The sequence below is a fragment of the Crassostrea angulata genome, chromosome 1 (assembly GCF_025612915.1).
Source record: "Crassostrea angulata isolate pt1a10 chromosome 1, ASM2561291v2, whole genome shotgun sequence".
Taxonomy (NCBI): Eukaryota; Metazoa; Mollusca; class Bivalvia; order Ostreida; family Ostreidae; genus Magallana; species Magallana angulata.
The window spans coordinates 19,367,898-19,391,781 of record NC_069111.1 but is presented as its reverse complement, the minus strand read 5'-3'; the positions used below and the strand labels follow the sequence as shown (position 1 = coordinate 19,391,781).

The 23,884-nt window shown below is 31.3% G+C and overlaps 2 protein-coding genes across 2 annotated transcripts; one reads left to right on the top strand and one right to left on the bottom strand.

Annotated features, from left to right (window-relative positions):
- The first annotated feature begins 96 nt into the window (after positions 1-96).
- LOC128170464 (tetratricopeptide repeat protein 38-like) lies at positions 97-8,407 on the top strand. The gene is made up of 14 exons (XM_052836241.1): positions 97-288; positions 1,509-1,586; positions 1,783-1,864; positions 2,047-2,218; positions 3,190-3,363; positions 3,948-4,023; positions 4,363-4,482; positions 4,868-4,927; positions 5,501-5,539; positions 6,542-6,623; positions 6,747-6,912; positions 7,086-7,245; positions 7,641-7,714; positions 7,899-8,407. The coding sequence occupies exons 1-14, from the start codon at positions 244-246 to the stop codon at positions 7,990-7,992; spliced, it is 1,422 nt and encodes a 473-aa protein (XP_052692201.1). The 5' UTR covers positions 97-243; the 3' UTR covers positions 7,993-8,407.
- Positions 8,408-13,739: 5,332 nt separating this feature from the next.
- On the bottom strand, positions 13,740-16,722 carry LOC128178098 (uncharacterized). Its single transcript, XM_052845110.1, has 5 exons — positions 16,717-16,722; positions 15,788-15,977; positions 14,776-14,871; positions 14,301-14,400; positions 13,740-14,162 (listed from the first exon to the last, which is right to left on the bottom strand). The coding sequence occupies exons 1-5, from the start codon at positions 16,720-16,722 to the stop codon at positions 14,024-14,026; spliced, it is 531 nt and encodes a 176-aa protein (XP_052701070.1). The 3' UTR covers positions 13,740-14,023.
- Between the last annotated feature and the right edge of the window lie 7,162 nt (positions 16,723-23,884).

Genomic DNA, 23,884 nt, shown 5'->3' with positions numbered 1-23,884 from the left:
AGTTTAGGAAACTGCACAATATAATTACATCCAAAAAGGATAGCTCTGCATTGCACGCAAAACGCGAGCGGATAATTTTGCAAGATTTAAACCCACTGACTTTATGGTTGAGTGGGTTGTCGTATTGACTAGCCAAGTAAAAAATATTTACATCGTCAAAGTTCAACCAAAACTGTGTCTCCATATCCCAGGATTTAGTGTACCCAGTCCAGGGAAGTAGTGGGTAGCGGGTGTTATTTGTATATGAGCAAGAGCAACGCAATGAGGAATAATTGGAGAGATTGCAAGGTAATTCAGGCTTTTGAAGGTTTCCACTTAAAGCTACTATAGTTAATTTGTTTACATGTACAAAGCTAATAACTCAACGCCCTATAGAAATATATTACAGCGCTAACGCACGTGCCCTTGTGTAGCTGCATGAAAACGCATTGCAATAATCAATTGGTGACTGTTTAACTTTGTATATTAATGTATTTAACAATGTTTTTATACTTGGTAGATAAGAGAGTATGGCAGCATGTTTGGGACATGATATTTTAATCTAGACTGGTGAACATCAGTATTTATAGATTGATCGATTGACAGTTAAAAATATTTTCAGGATAAACATTGTGTAAATGTACTCAGATGAATTAGAATTTGAATGTTTCAAAACCATTTACTTTTGATGAATTTATAACTTCAGTTGTTATACTTTCATGTTAAATACTGAAATCTGATTGGTTAAGACGCAGTTAATAATATTTACTATTACCCTCAGCGTTAGCAACGCACTTGGCAACGGGTAACATTAAAAAATGTTACATGCGCGAAAATTATGCGCGTACGGTTCGCTGTAGAATTCAAGTTATTCCTATATAAAAGCAGTAAAATTTTCTTAAAAATTTAAAAAAAGACATTCAGTATAACAAAATAAATAGTGCCTGTTGACAATGGTTTTCTCGGGGTGTCAATTTCAACTGTTACCGTCCCAAACAGGCACTATTTATATATTACCAATCAAAATTGAAAAAATATGCATTATCGAGAATACAAGTAATAAAATAAGTCAATTACATTGTGAAAATTAATTAAAAGTTTGCAAAGAACAAGGGTGTACAAGGCGTTAAAGTGCGTTCATACGAAGCGATTTTAAATCAGATTTTCTATCCCATTCGCTAATTCCTACTAAAATCGTACAGTGTTATATTAAGTCGAAAGTAGAAAGCAAAGTATGAAAGCCGAATGAAAATCTGAAGTGCCTCCGATTTTTTTATCGACTCTCTGGTGAGAACCGTGACATCACAATAACCTTTTATCCGTACAATAATGAAATTGAATATGTTTCATTAATTGAAAATTGATTGTGAAAATCCTAGCCCTATCTTGTGACCATCTCAACAGTCGACTTACCTAAGAAAAGAAGTCGATTAAAAATCTGATGAAAAATCGCATTGTTGGACTGAAACTTTGGAACCTAGTCTTTTCTGTATTATTAAATACTTAAAACAAAAGTATTTTTATCACAGGCCTGGAAAGACTTTGGGGTTGAGCTGTCCACCACGAACAATGAGGCGGCCAAATTATTCGATGCTGTTTTGACACAGGTACTGCTCCTATCTTTTGTGACACAATTTTGAATGAATGCTAATCTTTAAAATCAAGCTGAGCAAATAAAAAGACAAAGAGCATATCGGGATAAAATTGCAAATTAGAATATTTCTTGTAACTATGCCGATGGTAGAATATAGTAAAGGTACAAATCGTGATTTCGACCTGTAAGTTTGTAATGGTATTTTCCAGTACGTGGGATGGTACGATGATGACAGTCTGGGAGGACTCGAAAAGTCCCTGGAAAAAATGATTGGCAACGATCCAAACTTTGGTACGTACCACAATACATCCACGAGTGACTGACGTCAGAGTCACTACAATGTAACATAAGATGAAGCTTTTTAGATTGTATTAAAATAGCCTTATATTCATATGCAGAACATGTCATCAAGAAGAAATTATGAACATCGTGAATTTTTGGATTTCTCCTAAATACATTGTTTATTTCATTAGTGATGGGCCATGTGGTCAAGAACGGTTTGGATGCACTCGGAACAGGTCGGAGTTACTATTTAGACAAAGACTTCCAGGCGGAGGTTCAGACCATGATGGATCTTGGGAAAAGTCCTAGCACCCTCCCACGTGAGAAAAAGCACATCAATGCTGTCAAACTGTGGGCTCAAGGGTGTGTTTCAGCTTATAAACAGCACCGACATTTATACTTAAGTTTATGTTTTGGTAGAAGATCTAGAAATATAAATGAACACAATAAAAAAAAGAAATTAAGCTAGCCATTTTAAAAGCAGATCAGATGCTTTAACCAATTAGCATGCACCGTGTTCTGATCTTTTAATGGGTTTTTTTTTTGGTGTTTGGTTAGTGGACATTTGAAAGTCATTCGTGTATGCAAACTGTACACCAAAGTATGCTATTTAATAGAGCATTTGATGGTTTTATTTTTGAGATCGTCGTGTCAATAACTGCCGTCAGGTGAGCTGACAAATTGAATAACGCGTGTTAGCGCGTTATGATAATTTGTTTGCTCACCTGACAGCAGTTATTGACACCACGACGTCAAAAATAAATCATTTAATGCTTATATTTACATTCCCTTACAGATGAAATCAATTATTTACTTATATAAATCGATATAAATTGCATATAACGTAGGGAGTAAATTAGTAACAGCAAAGAACAGCTGTTTTATGAAACCTGTTTAAACTGGTTATCTAATAGACTGTTGAGATGAGAACGACGAGCATGAAAATATAAGCCATGAGAAATAATTCTTAAAATTTTGTTTCTAATAATAAAAGCAACTTTTTTGTTGAATAACTGTAAAACATGGTGTTTTGACAACATTTATAAAATATATTTTTTCACCGATAACATATATAGAAATCACTGATTGACTTATGTAAATTACTTGTAAATTCATACGCAGTGAATAGGTGTTGTATTTAGAGGCAATTAAACATCACAGAATTTAATGGAAAAACATAGTAGAATGTAAATATCAACATTTATCATGTTAAAAATCATATATTATGCACATTAAAAAATAAAGCCATTCATATATGTATATGCAAAATATTCCCAAATTTTGCTATACCATGTCTGCATATACATGTATTTGTCAATGTCGCCATTTTCCAGAGAAATGACGGAGGCGTGCCTGGTTTGGGAGTCAATACTGGAGGAGAACCCCCTGGACATGCTGGCCCTCAAGTTCGCCCACGACTCATACTTCTACCAGGCCCACCACCCTCAGATGAGGGACAGCATCGCTAGGGTGTTCCCCAAGTGGGAGAGCTCCATGCCACTTTACAGGTAAGAAGTGAACACCTTGATTTATAAAAACAAATACGCGAGAATTTTGAGAAAAAAAACTGCCAAAAGGTAATTAAAATCTTGGATCAGCCCTATTTCAGGGTTTTTAAAAAAAGTATATATCCGGGAAGACTTCGACGATTTGACTTGTAAGTAAACCAAATCTTGAGTCACTATCTCCTCTTAGCATAGATATATGCATCTTGTGTTTTTGTTTGGACTCTGTTAACGAATGCTATCAGTTTCTTTTTTCTTTCCTTCTTTCCAAATGATAGTACCAAAGACAATTTATTATTTAAAATTGATATCAAATGTTGGAATTTATCAGTACTATACTATGGAAATATTTTGCTATCTGAAAGCTTAAAGAATTATTTGACTTCTGATTTAGAATGGGTCTGAATAATCAGTTCGATCATGAAAAAATTGTTAACGAACAAGACGAATTGATATCACCCACCTTTCCGATCCAGCGCCACCTAAAACATGTACTGAATATGATTTCTCCATGACCTTGTAGGCCATTTTTAAATACAATACCTTAAGTTGCTGGATGTAATGTAAGTTTTATACACCTTTTTTAGTTATTTATATGGCATGCACTCATTTGGTTTGGAGGAATGCAACCACTACGCAGAAGCAGAAAAAGTTGCTAGAAAGGTTATTATTTACATTTTATATACGCACTGTATACAGGGAAATGTTCGCCCTTTTCGCCTTCGTTGTCAGTGGGAGAATTCAAGACTTGGCGAATTATAACGTCTCATATTATCTCTCTTTAAATACAACTGTATATAGGAGAAATCAACCCGGGGCGAAACTACTTGCAAGTGTAGAAGGGCGAAAATTACACGGGGCGAAAATCCCTGTCCACAGTATTCTTTTTCTTTATTAAAATTTGGGAAAATCGTAACGATATGTACATGTATATGTATGACTAGTTACATTAAATATTATAATGAATGCTGTTGATATGCTGGACCCATTGTTTGCTGACAGGGCTTGGAATTGAATCGTAATGACTGCTGGTCCACTCATTCAATGGCCCACGTGTTGGAGATGACAGGGAGATCATCTGAGGGAATCCAGTTCATGTCCTCGACGGAAAACGACTGGAATGTAAGTTAACCACTGACGTCTTATATGTTTTTACATAACTTCATTTGATCGAAATTCAAAAAATCATATTACATGTATGTATTATGACAGCAAAGCTCTTACCTGAGAGATTGTGCAAGGTCCCGACAAAATAGAGATTCTTGTCATGAAATTCTTATTTTTCTTTGATGTGTTCTTTCAAATATGTAAGAGAGTCTAAGTGTTTTGGAATTTAAAAAGAAAAACATAATTATTAAAAATAATTATAATTTTCCGTCATTTTTTTCTTCCTTTTTCAAACAATCAGTATACGATCCAATCTTGCTTTTTGATCGAGTGAATTTGGTTATATGTACAATCACACAACCACATATTTAATTATTTTCTCTAAACTATCATTTTGTAGGTTTGTGCGATGTTGGCTTGTCATAACTACTGGCATTATGGAGTTTACAACATTGAGAGGGTATATGGAATTGGTTTATAGTCTATGAACTATATTTACATTCAGTGTATATTTTCCCTTATGTTTGCATTGATGAGTAATATTTGTGCTCATGCGCACACATTTTAATGTCATCACGTGTTTTGAATATATTTTTTATTGTAAGATTATAAATGAAACGTTCAAACTCACATAACCAAGTTGATATATACTTATGAAAAATGACATATATTTGTTAATAAAAAAGATATTTCTCTACAAAGTTTCTGGCACTATATTTTAATCGCGGAAGCGAACTAAATAATATGTTAAGTAGCTGTTCGATGTATGTTTCATATTCCCGACTAAGAGAGTATATAATGGTTTTAATGCGACGATACATAAATGCTTCATACACATCATATAAACATCAATTTGAATATAATAAAATCTAAGCATTGAATGCTCATTTTTGGATGTTGTTGGTCCTATAACACACCAAGGCTGTGCAGAACCATACCTTGCTAACGATCGGTATTCAATTTGTATTCAGTACTTTAGCAAACGTTCATATGAAGTAATAAAGACATTGCTATCCAAAGTTCATTTTTTTAGGGATTGTACGACGAGGCAGTGGGTTTATTTGACACACAGGTAAGAGTTTTGCACTGATTCCTAGTTTTCAATCACCTTAAAATAAAATATAAAATAATAGCTATATCTTGATAGATTTTGTGCATTAAGGATGACGTTTACTCAGAATGAAAAAAAAATCCACTGATGATAATGAATATCCATCTATTGTATGTTATAGACCTTTGATTGTAGTGTTATTTTTCATTTTTAAAAAAGTAGGTCAATGACCTACTTTTTGAGTTAATGGCCATTGAATATTTTTTGAAAAATCAAGAAAAATCCCATCAAATTTTACACTACGATTGAAATTTTCTTCATCGTAAAAATATTACAAATAATAAAACAGTTTTAAAAATGAACTACAGTTTATGATTGGTAGTGGCACTAAATTGGTACAAAGCGTTAAGATTTAAGTAACAATTTTTATAAATTATTCCAGTCCGGATTTCTATCTGTTTTCAAATCCCTACCCATTTTTGATCAAATTTAACAAAAAATTGAATGATGATAATACAAAAACATTTAGAGCATTGAACTACTTATATTGACGTTATTCTGTTGGCATATATGAGGTCAATGATCAAAATTTTGAGATGTGGTGTCTTTCATCGTTTTGAAGCATTTTTCAATATTTTTGCAATTCTTGTCATACGATTTTTTTAATGAATAAGTGAGGCAAAACAAACAGAAAATATGCAAAATTATATAGACTAAAATATAAGATCTTATATTTTAATATTAGAGTACTGCCAAAACTGTTTTAGCGGAAAGCAAAATCTGCAGAATTAAGTCCGGTTTCCTCTTTTTGGCTAAAAGTCTATTTTTGTTTGAGCCTAATTCCATGATAAAGTAAAAATACCGATTTTATTGTCGATAATAATTCATTTCAAAAATACTTTTTTCGTTTAGAACTAATTTTACTCAAAACATTGAACTTTATAACAATCCGAATTTGAGAACTCAGATTCTGAGTAAACAACACCCTTAGCATTTCTTTATATAAAATATTTGATACAACAGATCGGACCAAGAGCAGCCAAAAGTGGAGCCATGCTGGATATGGTAGATGCATGCTCTCTTTTGTATCGGCTCAACCTGGAAGGTAGCTTTACACACATGTTTAGGCAAAATATACAATTTATTGGTATTCTAAAATGTTCATTGAGTATTTGAAGTTTCAAGACGTGGATATGAACGGTAAACCGTTTTGTGATGTGTTCTAAAGGAATCAAAGTGAAAGATAAGTGGAGAGAATTTAACGAAGTTTGCAAAGACCATGTTGATGATCATATCTTGGCTTTCAACGATGCCCACTTTCTGATGGCGAGTCTGGGGGCCGGGGACAAATCAGCAACAGATAAACTGTTGACATCACTGAAAGAATTTGCAAAGTATGAAAAAAACCCATTAATTTTCTTATTTCTCAAATATAATTAAAAACAAATGACCTAAAGAACTAGACTTTGGTTAACAAAAACCTAGATGATACACTATAGTTGTGCTAGTATACATGTACATTAATTTGAGTTTAAGTTAATTTACAAAATGCTCAATACTCTTATAGAGGAACTGGAAAGGGAGACAATCAGAAAATCAGCAAAGAAGTGGGCGTGCCGCTATGTGAAGCTCTCGTAGCATACGATGCCGGGGACTTTGCCAAGGCTGTCTCTCTTGTACAGCCTATTAGATACAAAATCATTACCATCGGAGGTAGTCATGCCCAGGTGACTAATACAACTACAATTAAATCATACGAACATTTGACTTTGTGGCACCGTTCGAAAATATTATTTCATGAAAAAATATAATTAAGGAGGCTGAGTGGTTGAGTGGTCAACAAATTAACCATCATATATATATATATATATATATATATATATATATATATATATATATATATATATATATATATATATATATATATATATATATATATTGGCCATAAACTAACATCTGGTAAAGAACAATTCGCGATATTTTAGCTTTGAAATTAGTTAATTTTCCTATATCCTCATATAGAGCTCTTCCTCTTGAGGAGATTAAAATAGTCTCATAATGGCCACAACCATCAAACTCTCTTAGAAACAAGTGCAATGAATTTTAATTATTCTCTTCCTAGAGAGACGTGTTTAATCAGTTCTTGATTCATGCTGCTCTACAATCTCCTCAAAAAGACCACAACAGATTAGCAAGGTTTGAAACTTTTAAGTATCATATTCCAGTGAGATATTTTTCGTATCTTTTCAACAGAACTTTTATAACTTATCTAAAAAGGAAGAGTATTTGATTATATGTTCTTGTGTTTATTAGTATCACAAACAACATGATACATTTTGTTATTTTTGCTGTTAGTACTAACAATTATGCATTTATTTAGAATTCTGCTGACGGAAAAAAAAGCTTTGAAATCAAACTCACCTCTGACAGACAGGCTGATTTCAAGAGCCATGGCTGTACATGCTGACGGTTAATTCAATCACATGATGTATCATGTGATGTGTGCACTTAATTGCTATGCAAATTAATGTATACTTTTTTGTTGTACATGTACAAGAGTACAAAAATCAGTGTCTTCATCAAAATTTAATACATGATAGCAATATATTATAATGAAATTTGTTATTTCAACATATAAGCAAGTTTATTATATTTTGATTTGAGTATGGCAAATATGTAATTGTTAATCATTTGATGCATTTTAAAGTGGCATGTTCACAATTTTGGTCCAATTTTATAACTATTTTTGGGAGTTGAATTTAGTTGATTTTAATCAACTCTCATACGCATTTACTCTGGCAAAGCAGAAGTAAAAAAGTGTTTGGACTTAAGCACAAGTCATCGTAGTACTTGAAAATAATCAATAAATTCAATGTTTTGTATTCAAAATTATTGTTTTTCAAGGAAATTTATTTATGAATACCTTAGAAATAGTCAGATTTTATATTGTGGTCGTGTGTATTCCTACGCCAGAGTTTCAATACTGCGATGATGTTTGGAATCAAGCACAGACTAACCAATCTAAAGATAGAGCCAGTACTGACGTAGACTAGACTTCATTTGTTTGCTAAAATTACTTTGACACACTTTACAAGAAATATTTCGATTATTGTATAATTATACACTGTAGAGTTTGATAGTGTTAATTCTACCTTTAAATATTACACAATGTGACTAATAAAAATCCGAGAATTCATATTTAGTTAGAAAAAAATGTGCTTATTTTTTAAATAGAGCTAAGAAACTACTTGTAATGCAAATTAACATATCCTTGATATCAAAATAAATAATTATCAATCAAATCTACTACCGGCAGTACTTAAGTACTTTGATTATAATTATAATGCTTAAGCAATGTATTTCTGATGATCAACAAAATTTTAGTAACACTCGTAGAGTTATAAGCAAGATACACAGCTAGCAGTTCTTTGTTATGTGAACAAAGCTCGTGCCTTAGTTTGTTGCATTGGTTCAATTTTCGGGTAATCGTTCATTTTAAAGCTTTTTTTTTTTTAAATTTATTTCGTTTTGAACACAAACAAACAGTTTCTAGCGTTTGCTCAAGTCTAAACCTGAAGTTTTCTTTTCAACATTCAAAATATATACAAAAACATTACCTTAGCCTTGTTTACATAACAAAGACTTGTGAACTTTGTATCTCGCCTATAATTTGACGATTGCCTAAAACTTTATTTGACGATTAGAAATGCCTTAATGAAGCAAAAAATGCACTTTTAATGTAAATGATGCTCTTTGCTTCCTGTAAATTGTAGCCTGCACCCGCCATTATTTCTCAGGGGCCCCAATGGTCCATACCAACAGCCTATAGCTTGTGGATTATCAGTTTAGGCATGCTAAACAAAAAAATTGATATATCTTTTAGTTTCTATAACTTTTGCGTATGCAACGCAATACCGGTAATTTGAAAGATTTATGTTTTGTAAACAAATATTAAAAATTAAAAATAAATATAGTATATAGTATGGTTAAGTGCGCTTGAAGGGGGAAGGGGGGAGCTAAGTTGTATGTATTAACTCTCTTGGATCTGAGCACTACTTTATTTACTTGATAAAATATGAGGTGTCAAGAACCTCCATTTTGTAAATAAAGAAATAAGCCTTGTATTACATTTCTGTGTATAGCTCAGTACTGTGATTTTCCATGCTGTCCGGAATTTCATCACTGCTTAAAAACAGGGGGGGGGGTGTAATTCCGGACAGGGTTTTAAGATTATTTATTAATTTAAAGGATTTTTATTCATTTGACTTAAGATTTTGTTTTCTTTCTTTTTTCCTAGTAGGTTATTATTTCTATTGATAATTTCTTTCTAATTAATACCTTCGTTTATGATTGATTTATGCTTTTTCCTCTTAGCTTCTCTTCATCGTCAAATTTTTCTGCAGCTAAACATTTAGAGTGACATGGTCCAAAGTTCAATTTATGACGTAGATATTTTTAACCGGAATGCATCGGTATTTACCCAAGGTAGTAAGAAAACAAAAGAAAAACAATTATTCCTTTTAAAGGAATGATCGGCATGAAATATCATTGGTCAACTCTGTTAATCTATTAATATAATATACGCTACATGCAGTAAAATATATATAACACCGTTTTAATGATTTCCGAAATGGCAAGGGATAAATGAACTTTACTTTTAGTAGGCGAATCACACTTCCGATTAATATTCTTACGCATATGTGAGGAAAAAAACGTGATTTGAATCGATATGTATGTAATCCTATAAATGTTTTATTTTCAGGGTAAAATGATAAGAGTAACGTTTATAGTAATCTACTTCTATTCTTATAAATAAGGTTGTCATTGTATACTAAATAAAATAGTGCGAGGCGCAATGCGTGCGCAAATAGTTCAATTTGCCGGTTGCCTCATGTGGACACAACTGTGATCGACCGAAGCCGATCACAACAAAAGAAGATTTAAGTAATGTTGAGTTTATTTTTATATACTAGTACTCACATGGCAACGTAAAAGCTTATAAATAATAAGGATTTTTCTAAATAATGCTCTTTGCAATAAGGGAACCTGAGCAACAAAATATATTTCAAATTCTGAGAACAGGTTTTGCATTTTTTTTACCGAACTAGATGATACCCCGCGCAAGCACGGGAATTAACACTTTACAAATTGTTATTATTAATACAATACTTAATATGTTAAACCTTTTTTTTCATTTTTTTATATACTTTGTTCAAATTTTTCCTTATTTGAATCTTTTAAAATTGAAATAAAAAATAAATTGCATTGTTGAATATTTAGGAAGCGGACAGGGATTTGAAAAATCTAAACTGAAATGGATATTATACACATGTACATGTACGTGGCCTTAATCCGGTTTGGTGCAGCTGACTTGGAAAAACATTACTTTTATTCTACACGTATTTATTTAAAGGGACTTGGACACGATTTGAGATCAAAAATTTTATTTTATTTTTTATGTATAAAATGGTTTATTGGTGCATTTTAAATGATTGACCAAAATATTAAATGTTAAAGTCAAGTTACAAGCGAGATACAAAGGTAAGAATTGATAGTTATGTAAACAAAGCTCGAGTCTTATAGTTGTTTACATAAAATGTAATGTAGAGAATTATCATTTCTTAGACAAAATGACATCAAAAAAGCAATTTAAACTTATTCAATATCTTCTTAAATACTATTATCAACAAAAGAAAGTTACATTTGATTGAAATTTACACCAATACAACGAATATGTAAAAAATGACAATATTCGAGCTTTGTTTACAAAACAAAGAATTATAAACTCTGTATCTTGCTTATAACTTTGACATAGCATTATAAACTTATAGATTTATCATTATTAACATTGAAAATGGAAAAATAAAATTTGAAAATTTTTATAATTAAGTCAAATCGTGTCCAAGTCCCAAGTCCCAAGTGAATAGGTATTTAGTGTTTCTCTCTAATTTGGTTCTTTAGACCAATTTTCAATATAATTTATATTACTGTTGCAAATAAGAATTTCAGATAAAAGAAAAACAATCTGGGGGGGGGGGGGGGGTGCATCTCCATTAAACTTTCCCGTTTTATGCATAAATCATTTATCCATACAGTATAGCAATCGCAGCTTCCCAAGAAGTTGCGATTGACAGTATATAGACGTAGAATACAATTATTTGTTCATTGATATTTAAGGTTTACAACCAAACACACTAGATTATGCATTTTTATCCATTTGCATGCTTTTTATCCCAAATAGCTGGTCAAAGCCGATGGTTAACTCGCCCTACACTTTCCGCCATGGTGTCCTTTTTTTTGGTATTAATCGAAGTCCGATCGAGATCGAAGTCATCTGTTTCATATTTGGATATTTTACTGGAAATGGATATTGATGGTAACCTAACAACAAATCTTTGTGATAAACGCGGTGACTTCAGTTATTCTATAGTCAACTTTCTTACTTATGAAGCTTATATACCTTCATCAACCGCATAGGGTGCTTTTGTCTCTCAGCTTATTTGATACGCAATGGCATGTTCTTCGTTTGAACAGTTTCTAAGGCGAGACAAGCTACTGACAATCAATTTGATAAAACAGGACTATCAACAGTCTCGTTTGGAGTCATCTTTTTGTAAGTTCTATGGTCGATACAACGACCTTGTAAGCAAATACGATCTTCCACTGGGTCGCATGCTGACTGACGTTATTCATACTTATTGTTTGACCATAATTAATCACCTTATTGTCTACGAACTTTTCCGGTGGTTTTTTTTCGATTACGACAAAGAGCACACGGCTGGTGTGACCGGTTAGCAGAGGATGCTTACACCTCCTAGGCAACTGATCCTGCCTCTGGGGTTTTCCAGAGGTCCGTGATTGCTCTGCTCTGGACTATTGCCTGAACACTGAATTGTCCACGGATTTTTCTCCGTTTTTCCCCTATTTTCCCCAAATTACGACATTTTCCCCAATAATGACATTTTTACCGATATGACATTGGACGCACGGCGGGTATGACCAGTCAGCAGAGGATGATTATACCCCTCCTAGGCACTTGATCCTACCTCTATCTTTTTGGAGGTCCTTGTCGCTCTGCTTTGAATTTATTTTTCGTTTAATGGATTTTTGAGATGGTAGACGGTTTACTATTGTCATTTTTTCATCAAAGGTATCTGCCCGCGATGCATGATGAACTCGTCCTACACTTTTCGTTAATTAGTTAATCCGCGTTACTGGTTACCCCGTTCTGGAAAGTTCTTAGTCTCGCTTATCCCAGACTCTTGCTCATGCGAAAGTCTCTCGCACGAGCAAGTCTCGAGAGCGAGAGTCTGGGATAAGCGAGACTAGAAAGTTCTATCCCATTTTCTCACCAGGGGTCGTGCTTCGCAATCGAATGAGTATCAAAAGTGAAATCGCACACTAAAGAAACGAATTAACTTATTTCAATTATTCAACATTTGTCAAATCTCAACTTTTATATATTCTCTAAATAGGGTCACATTAAATATATTCACTCTATACGTTATCATTATTATTCAATCATGGAATTCCTTATCGGAAGAGGGGGGGGGGGGGTGTTGGCTAGTATACCTATGACTCCAACTTCTCAATATTTCAATCTTTTCAAGGTAAATTTAAGAATTGTTTCCTGCGAAAAAAAGTGGGGGTGGGGGGGATGGGGGGAGCTGAACCGTCTATGATGCTATGTGCCTAATGGTTAGGTCTTTGCAAAAAAGTGGGGGCTTAACACCCCCCCCCCCGGTTCCGACGCCTATGTTATTTCATTGCAAGTATATTTTTGATCGAGATCATCCCTGACTTCAATCCGCCAAAGCGTGTCCACCACCTTACTCTCAATTTTGCTATTTCGGACTTGTTTATCGAAAATAAAAGTAGGTTTTTTTAAATTAATTTCACAAATAATTCAATTTCTGACCAAATGTTGATACTGTATAATAGCATATTTAAAGTTATCAAAAGCAGCATTGCGAAGAAATTGTGTCGGATGGTTAACGTTTGATATCCGCATTATCAAGAGTACGTAATATTATAGATATTTTGAATGGGAATGAGCAAGTAGTACATTAGGAAAACCATTTCGATATACCAGTACGTCTCTTTAGTTTTTGTTACCCCAATCTTATTTCCATAATAAAATGTCGTCTCGTAACCGAACAATTAAGGACACGTATTAAGATACAATTGTGTTTCATATCTATGCCAGTGCACATACGCCAATTCGCAAGGATTAATAAGAAACAGCATATGTATTACTTTTCCGTAAAACGATCGAGTTTTAGCAGAGTAATATTGATTTTGGTTCTAGGTTATGCGATATTCGACAATATTGTCATGTTGTTAAGTTTGTATTTACTGCTACCCGATAAATTCAAAATTAACAACATAACAATATTCCTAACAAGCATACCTTTTCAATTGTTATACATTGCCAGTGAAAACAAGTAAGTTGTCGTTACTGATTCTTTTTTTTTTATTTTTGTCCATCATTATTTTGTAATGATATTATTGAAAGTCCAATGTGCTAGGTACGGGAGGAGGAGGAGGAGGATTGGTCGGAGTCGGGGTCGGGGTTGTAGATGAGATGTATTTTGGGGTGCACAACTCAATCTCAAAACTTTTTGGGTCTGCCGCTGATTTGATGCTAAATGAAAAGAAAAATAAGTAATTACTAAATGTGTTTTCAGTTGAACTGGATTTTCACTATTTCCATTCTAGTTACTTTCGTCATATATATTTAATTTTTTATATTAATAAATTATAATTAACGAGAGTGACAAACCTGATCAGTTTTGTCAGAACACGCTCGAAGTACATTACATCGATGTCCTTATCATGGGAGAAAATTCTGGGTTGAATTGTGCAGTTCGTTAGAATTATTCCTATAAAAAGAAAATGCTACAAATATCAGGACGGATATACGATTCTTCAAAATTACCACAGTTTACTTCAATAGTAATTGATCAAAATGATAAATAAGATTTAAAATATATGAAAATGAAAAAATAATGTGACTGTGCTGTTGTTTTTTTTTTTTTTTTTTTTTTTTTTGGTGGGGGGGGGGGGTATATTTCTCACATTATAATCCAAACATCCAGCACAAATCTAAAACTGAATATGACAAACATATGCAAATATTAATCCTTTTATTATTTCTTTTCATTTGTCAATTTTCAAAACTTATTTGTATCAACACTTTGAACCTTTCCGTTTCAATCATTTGATTCGAAGAAAGGGAATAATTGATAACTTAGTACCTTTTTTCTCACAGCAGCTAGCTCTTTGTTTGCCTAGGCCTCCTTGTAATACGTAGTTTTCACCAAACTGAGTGCAGTTGATCCCCGCTCTTGCATCTGTGTTTAGTAAGTGACTAAATTAATTTATATCAAAGTTCTTGTTCTTATACTCAATACCTATATATCTATATCTAAAAACCCTACAACTTGACTTACCTGGTAAAAAGAACTCAAAATGATACAAAAATCAGTTGTTCTGTTGCATAAATTTATAGATTTAAAATAATTATAAACCACAGTTAATTCAGTAAAATCACGTTTTCATAATTCTAAGAACTTTGTTATAAATTTAGGTGAATTTCCTCTAAGATTATGAGAAACATAGGTATATAGATATATAAACCTTATCATATTTTAAAACAGACTCATTGATAAAATTGTCAAATAATGGGAATGTTAATAATCAATCATCGAAATTATGGGGGGGTCGTTCTTTTTTGGGGGGTGGGGGGTGTTTGGTTTTTTTTTTATTATTGATAAGAATACACAAAGCATACACAAATTTCAAGCACAATAATCAGCATATATACATCTTTTATAATTTCTAATTGTTTATTTATAATTGATGCATAAATATATATATTTACTCTCTTTGAGATTCTTTTTTTTTTAAATTATTTAAGTTGTTTAGAAAACAGCGTATTATCTAATACCTTGATTGGGATGTTATTTTCGCTATGAAATTTCATATTGTATATGAAATGAAATATAGTCGGCAAAAATATTCAGAGTTGTAAAGATTCGACAAATAATGTTTGCGTAATGTATACATGCATACACAAATAACACTGGTGTGTAGAACTATTGAAAATAAAACTGGTATATACAACTATTTTAAAGAACAAATAAGGCTATTTAAGCAAGAGAGAGAGAGAGAGACTAATGTACAAATAATACCAAGGGTAACCCGGTAGACCCATCGACATCATGTAATATGGTTTATGGTAAAATAAACAAATTTCTTTGAGCTTACCAAGGGCTTCACATTTTCCATTAGTGATGTTAGTCGGATAGCAATAGTGGATAGCCTCTTGTTGGAATGTATCTCTTCTAAACCCGTGGCTGACGTGAGTCGCTTCACATAGACGAGCATGATCAATAATAAAAGCCTCCGTCTGTTCCACCAAGAGAACAAAAACTACCACTAATACCCCACGTACAATCTAGTAAAGAAAATTATTTAGACATCTTAGTATTACAATATAATAAAATTAAACATCAATTAATACTGTTTTTTTAATATCTGAAGAATAAGTGAAATTAGTTCAATGAAAACGCTATTCGAAAGTCAGGACAGTAAAACTAAATGGTTAGTATTTCACATAACCCACAACAATTCATGAACAGACGTATTTTATTCAGATTCATTTCGATTATTTTGAACATTCCGTGCATGTATTTTTTCCCGATTTTTTTTATATTTTTTTTTTTGGCTTCTATTGATACATTTTTTTTTTTAAATTAGCATATCAACCTTTTTTGTATGTCAACTATACTGTTTAATTATAAAGTAAATGCATTGTTTTAATGTAAAGCATAATGAAGTAGTATTTTTTTTAAAGATTACAACTAACATAAAATAAGAGGATCAACAATATATAGTTGAAAATACACACAGGATAGTAAACTTTGTCACTTTTTGAGTATTGTTGTACTAATGTTTTCAAGCCGCGATTCATGAAAGTAATTTTCTACTATTTTGCAAGCAATTTCTTGAACTAGCGATAAGTATTTATGCATTTGTTCAAAAATATTTTCGAATTCAAATTGAATGTTCGCACGGTTTAATCAACTAACTTATTGTTTTTGATATGGTAATTATATTAATTACGATTCGCTTAGAATATTAGTAATATAGAAATTGTTATACATACTAAACATGCTAGTATAATTATTAAATACCTTCATTTTTCTTTTTTGGTCCCGATTTCACACTTTTCCTTCAAACGCTGAAGAGCTGTCTGTTTAACGTAGATTCTGGCCCCTTTTATAGCAGGATATTACAGCTGAATTACACATTCAACAATTGATTTTAATCGATCGATCCTTGATGTCTATCTATTCTTACACGATAAAAATCGAACGCACTATATTTCAATGACTGTTTCGAAGATAAAGAAATATTGGGTAAGACAAAAATCAAATAATTATATGTACTTTAAAGTATATGGGATTTTTATTTCATTACTCTCCTTGTATTTCACCAAGAAGATACACTGGTACACACAACTGGGGCAAGAATGTTTTATTTTTATTTATCTTTTATAAATTCATTAATATTCCATTCCTCGTTTTTCTTTTGAGATACTTCCATTTTTTGAAAACCACACATGCTCATTACTTTTTTGTATTAAGAATGATAAATTATTATTGTACCCTTGTCAATTTCAATACTTTTTAAAATAGTTTTTTGATTTTACACTTTTCGAGACATTTACAAAACTGTCACGTAAGTCATTGAATGCAATATATAATCATCAACAATTTTTTTTTTTTTTTTTTTTTTTTTTTTTTTTTTTTTACAAATGGCATTAAAGTGAATTCAATACCAAAATGCGTTTACCACACAAATATGGGTCGGTGTTATGCAAAGGACTAGCGATACCAAAATAAATATTGCGGGCCAAGTTATTGGACTGCTTACTTATATTGCAATGTTTAAATGCTTAAATTGACTTGGTGTCTTTATTTTTCTAGAATATACGGATATTTTCCATTCCTATCATCTATATTCCTTGATTGAAAATAAAGAAAACAGACTAAAACTAACAATTTTTTTTAATATAATTTCACCATTTTCACATTTAAAACATCAGGACCGATGTAAATAAATGTACTTAATATAATTACATGTTTTTTTATAGCTATCTGTTGATAATGAAAAGTACAATCGTTTATTCTATACGTTCGCCTACATAAAACACAATATCTTTTAAATTTATAAGTAGCCCTGTACTATAAGATAAAACACATCACTTGATTAAATACGCATTAAAAATAATGGTATAAATTGTTTGATTGACAGTGCGATAACCAACAACCCGCCAAATTCGATAATATGTTGGTGTTAAGTGCATGATAATTTCTTTAACAGTGTATATAAAATAGAACAGCTAAAGAAATGTACGGTGCAATAGAGGTACGTAGAGCTAGAAACCAAACATTTACCATTTAGTACACAATTACTGCCGACCATCAGTTTTTTTTTTCAAAAAGATATATACAAATATATATATTCAAAATAAATCTGTATTAATATATTCCTTTTTAATGAGATGAACGTCGATGTTTTCAATTTTATTTAGTTATTTTTTTTTTTAAATTTATTATTTTACTTTTATTTTGCTACAACCTATATTCAACGTGATAAGAACTTCAGAAAATTCAGATTTTTGGTAAAAGCCTTTCAAAATAAACATTCTTTAATTTTATCACGTGCTCATTAAAAATGTTATTTTTATCTAGTAAATGCTTTAATAACGTTGTGCGTTTAAAAATGTACAATTCATGATGAAGACCGTAATGTATATATAATTTTTTTAATTTTACATGTATTTGAATATTTTTTAAGAATAAAGTTCTCTAAACAAAACTTATACAATTTTTTTTATTTTTTTTTTTATTTTTAATTTCAATCTCCTCTCAACCAACAAGAGGTTTTTTCCAATTCTGTTTTTTACATTAAAGCTGTTCCCTTTATTCGAATAGTTTGGTAGACGTTTCTCAAATAGGTCTGGTATTTTCTATGGTATTGGTATACACTACGTCATGTTTGAAGCATTTGATATGTTGACTTTGTTTCGTCTTATTACATGCCTTATAGCAAACTGGCATATGATATCACAACGTTAGCTTAGTATGTTCATGTTGAAAAAATATTCAGTACAATAAAAGAAATAAAACATCCCAGATGAGTCGATATTTTGCCCACTGAAATATATTACGACCGTTTTTACTTCATAAAAAAGATTTTAATAAACAACTTTATATCATTTATATAGAATTTTCACAGATCATTACATGTCCGAGTTGAACTAAATATATTAACCAGTTCATTCGATTTAATGCTAAATGAGAATTGTTCATTTTAAAAATAGTTTATTTCATTTTGTCATAAAGAATAGTATTTTTGGATTGATCTCTACATTGAAAAAAAAACCCACTCAAATAGAAACCCCAAATTCGACCAAAACGAGTCTTGCAGATGATTTAAGCAAGCTATAATTTACCTTGGATAACATTTTTTTTTCTATTAAATCTAATGCATATTAATCGAAAGGTATCAAATATCTATGAAAAAAAAACAACGTTTGAATATGTTAGGTTGTTGAAAAGACTCACACAAAGGCAAATTGCTTTACAAAAGAGAAATGATATTTATAAACAATATTAATGAAACAAGCTGACTTTTATAATCTCTAAACTTAAACTTGTACATGTAGGAAATTATACATCAAAATTGGTTCAATATTTACAGATCAATAATAATGTTTTGCAAGTGAAGCAGATATTACACAATTGGTTTTCTTTTGTTGAACAGTTATGGTAAGATCCTGAATACAGTACTATTTTTTTTTAAATTTCTATTGGCCCCCTGTAACGCGCTTTTCCAGGTCGCACAACTCTATTCGAAAAGCGGTGTAATCGTCTTCGGTGGGGGTACTGAAAAAATAAATGTCAGTATTCAATTCAAGAATTGGAACATTTAAATTTCCATGTAGCTTGATTTAACATTTATTACTGCATGAGTTACTTGATGGTTGGGCATCATTTCGTCTAATCGTAAAAAATACATATACCTTTAATATAAAAACTCACATATGCTAAACAATGCATACTAAAGGTATTCTTGACTAAATGGCCATATTGAAAGTATAATTATTAAGGTCTTCCGTCTTAACGGAGGATCTAACTATAAATCTACAGGTTTTAACAAATACTTTTTCTGTCGTTTTGGTTTTGTATTTTAATGGGATGGGGTGTTTTTTCTCCAAATTAACATTCTCTGAGTTGAAAGACAGAATTATATGAAAATTTCAAAAAGTATTTTATCGATGAATAATTATGATAATTATAATATAATTATTTATTTTCATTAGATATTTATTTTTTCATAAGAAAAGGGTACAAATTCGTGAATATTATATCTTGATTTAGAATCAAAGTACATAACCACAAACAGTGGCAATGCGTGTTTAACAATATAAAACATTCGCAAAATCAAACATTTTTTAAAGAAATATATATAAAAGTAAAGTTCAAATACCTGACGATTTTCCTTAAGACCCGCAAGTAATACATGATGTCGAAGCCTTTCATGTAGGAGAATTTCGTTTCGGGCATTGAACAGTTCACCAGCCTGTATTCTAAAATTGCGATTTATCTTATAATAAAAGTATCTATGGTCTCGGGAATGCAGTGTCAAAATGTAATCTAGTATGAACGATCTATCAGTCAATATTACAATAATGTCTCTTAAAGGGGCATGGTCACGGTTTTGGTCAAGATAATTTTTCCGATTTTAATGTTATTAAAGTCTCAGTAAGGCATTTTTGTTGGCAACCAAAATCTGAGTGTCATTTGTTGAGTTAAAGGCGAGTCGCAGAGCTTACAATTCTTTGCAATGTAAACAAAGCTTTTGTTTACATTTTAAATGTTAAAGTGAAAATTCCAGTTTTAGACCTAAAATAAAATTAATGTGTTAAACGTTAGGAATTGTTTATTTTTGCTTAAAATGAGAAGATATACAAATCAGCTTGAAAAAGATTTTTACCAGTATATAGAACCTATGTGAACAAAAACAGGGCACGAGCTTTGATTATATGACAAAGAATTGTGAGCCCTCTATCTTGCTTATAACTTAACGACTGTCTCTCAAATTTAATTTGATCACTAGAAATGCATTAAGAACAGAAAAAAATAAAATTAGACTAAAACTGTTACCATGCCCCTTTAATCATAGAAAGGTATTACCTTTTTTCATTGCACAATATGCAGCACGTGTAATGTGAGTACCGTTGAAAAATTCGGTTCCGCCTTGTAAGAAATAGTCTTTTCCAGCCGTCTCGCAATTCACGCCATTCTCTATTGCTAAAAATCATATACAAAAACTCAATATTTCTATAAGATATCTTCTGCTATTTGCTTAATATGAACTTGTACTCTGAAAATTAAGCTTAGGTTCTTACGTATATATTTGCTACTTGTATCATCAGTTATAAACTGGTAGCAATAATGAATTGCGTCCTTTTGCCATGGTTCTTTGCGTATACCGTGACTGATCTGAAAGAAGTAACACCGACGAGTGAAGTAGACATAAGAGCATTCCAACGCCCCAACCAAAGCAATAACCAAAATGATCCGTGCTGTTAGTGGGTCCATCTAAAAACGAATAGCCAGAAATTCAAATACATGCATATGGTCATTTCGAAAATTTTTGATTACTTACTTATGCATTCTTAATTTAAAAATTCTTTTAACCAATTCAAAATTGCAATACCAAGAAATTAACTACGATAGAAATATAGTTATACCTCTCTCTATTTCTTTTCTTTTATTCTGGATACGTTGGGTCTTGTAGAAATACCTGCCTTGTCTTAGAACTGTTCCCCAAGTAGCTTTTATACATATCATGCAATAAATGCTACATATGACTGGATAAAGAAATAAATAGCATTTTTCTTTGCACCCCTGCAGAGATCAAAGAAAAGAAGGATTTTGTTTAGATTTTAACGACGAAAAGTCGTTTCATTATTAAGAACAACATGTTTTCGTGTTTTGCGTAAGAAAAATATGCATTTTTGTTACATATTATATCAACATATAATTTTAATGTAGGTTCATGCACCTATGACAGACATTAATCATACGTGCAACAAAGGTACACGAAATGACCAGAAATAGAAAAGTACATTTCTGATTTTATTTCTAGCAACAAATATTTCACAACAGAAAAACAGCGTATATAGTATATGATGAGGCTTCTGAATCAAATGTTGATTCCATATTAAGTTTTTTTTTTCTTCGAAGAATTTTAAATACTTAAATACTTTAAAGAAGCGTGACTATATGTCAAATGAAAAACATGTTGATTGCAAGAGGTTTTTTTTTTATATTCCATTATCTTCTCAACTACTATAGCATATTAATGAAAAGATTTTTTTAACAGAAAAACTTGTCTCTCTCCTTCATTCTCCGTTTTTAGCTTTTTCTTCTTTTTCTCACAATTTCTATGTTGTGTAATAACTAAGAGCGAGAGAATTAGTTGGTTTTTATTAAGGCGTCGAGCTAATGCTCGGCAGCCTTCTAGCGATCGTCTGGATTGGCAATCGTCCAAAAATTCATGCACTGCACCGCCTTTTTAATGCGCATAAAAAATAAGTTCCTTGAAGTATTAAACGTATTACAAGATTTGAATTCCTTTTATTCAACTAAATTGTGTACAAAAAAACCAACTTTGCCTCCCTGGTTATAGACAACCCATTGCATTAGTATAAATTTGCTTAATCAAGAAATGGCAGATGAATACAATAAGGTGCAATGTAAACATTAACTAAAATATTATTTAAGTTTATCGCTTACATTTTGATTGGAGACTGTGCCCGATAGAAATAAAATTTGATATGTAAATGTATTTGTTATCGGGCATGGTCTCCAAAATAATTGTAAGCGATAAACTTATCTAGTGATTTTTTTGCAATAAATAAACACGATAATGCAGTTGGTTTGGTCGAGCATTTTAGATAGCACATGTTGTGGATTTGTTTGTAAACAACCATAGCATAGGTAATCTTGTTTCAAACGGGAATTGAAATAAATAAAAGTATGTTTTATTATTATAATTAGGGACACACTGTTAATGTATTCAAATTATGAGCCTGTGAAATGTGCAAAGACTTTTTAAAGCAGAAAGAAAATAATAATTTTTTTTTAACTTTGAAATTTCTTCGATTTTTGTAACCATGATGAGTTATTGTATTATAAACTCATCACTACCTATTTTATAACGAAATATACTGATTATTGTTTTTGAAACAGGACAAAAAGTTATTTATTTCTTTTTTATTATAATATTATTTGATAAACGACTATATATATTAGTACAAAAATTCAAATTATTGATATCAATCTATATAAAAGAAAATGTCAGCTCGACGCCTTTGTGGCCGTTCCGGCCTTTGATTTTCTATATATAAAGATTTAGTTGTAAAAGATATGTAAACATATTTTTAAAAAGATATCCAGTAAATTCATATTCATGTATCATTTATGTATGTATTAATTTTATTGATGAAAGGTGAAAACCTATCAAAAACTGAATAGTTGTGCCCATTTGTAGACTGTATTTAATATCTCCTTGAGTAAAAAGATTAGGTGGGGTTTTTTTCAAACTTAATATATAGAATTTAACTTTACTGAATGGCTAAAAAATCATATCTCATAATCAAAGGTAATTATTTGACCTTTTATTGATCCTTACACGGATTTGTACCTTTAAATGACGTCTAAAAATGACGATCTTTTCAGTCGTTGTTTGATGGTTGTATTTATTCAAATGTGTTGTGACTTTACGAATACATTTAATTAAACTTCAATCGTCGTGTTTTCTATGTGATGGGAGCAACTGCATAGGCTAAATTTGACACTGTTTATGTACATTGTACTAAAGGATTCTCTTTAATTCTGTTATTTTCTAAATTTTTCACATTCCATGCGTTTCCAGTCCGGTATTAACAGAAAAAAAGATTTCGATCTCCAATATTCATTTGCATAAACTTTATTACTATGTCTAGTCAGATATTATAATAAAAATTGTTTAATAGTCTCTTTTAAGCTTTTTTATTTGCATAAATCTTTAATCGAGTGTTACGTTGGCTAATTGAAATTTAAAAAGTTGCTATTTTGTCTATGCAAACACGTTACTCTTTTTTTTTTAAAGTTAGAAAAAAATGAAGATAAAAAACCTTTAAACTTTATAAAAAAAATTCGAAATACACACACCATGCAAACCTTGAGCGTTTTCATTTGTTTAATCTATAAATTATTATAGATTAAATTTCATTCAAATCTT

What these genes read in the sequence shown, in the direction of transcription:
- LOC128170464 (XM_052836241.1), top strand. Translation starts at nt 244, where the DNA reads ATGAGCAAGAGCAACGCAATGAGGAATAATTGGAGAGATTGCAAG. An exon ending in TGGCAACGATCCAAACTTTG is followed by an intron (nt 1,865 to 2,046) that starts GTACGTACCACA and finishes TTATTTCATTAG; the next exon opens with TGATGGGCCATGTGGTCAAG. An exon ending in GTATCGGCTCAACCTGGAAG is followed by an intron (nt 6,624 to 6,746) that starts GTAGCTTTACAC and finishes TGTGTTCTAAAG; the next exon opens with GAATCAAAGTGAAAGATAAG.
- LOC128178098 (XM_052845110.1), bottom strand. An exon ending in TGGAAAATGTGAAGCCCTTG is followed by an intron (nt 14,872 to 15,787) that starts GTAAGCTCAAAG and finishes TACTAAACACAG; the next exon opens with ATGCAAGAGCGGGGATCAAC. An exon ending in GTTCTGACAAAACTGATCAG is followed by an intron (nt 14,163 to 14,300) that starts GTTTGTCACTCT and finishes CTTTTCATTTAG; the next exon opens with CATCAAATCAGCGGCAGACC.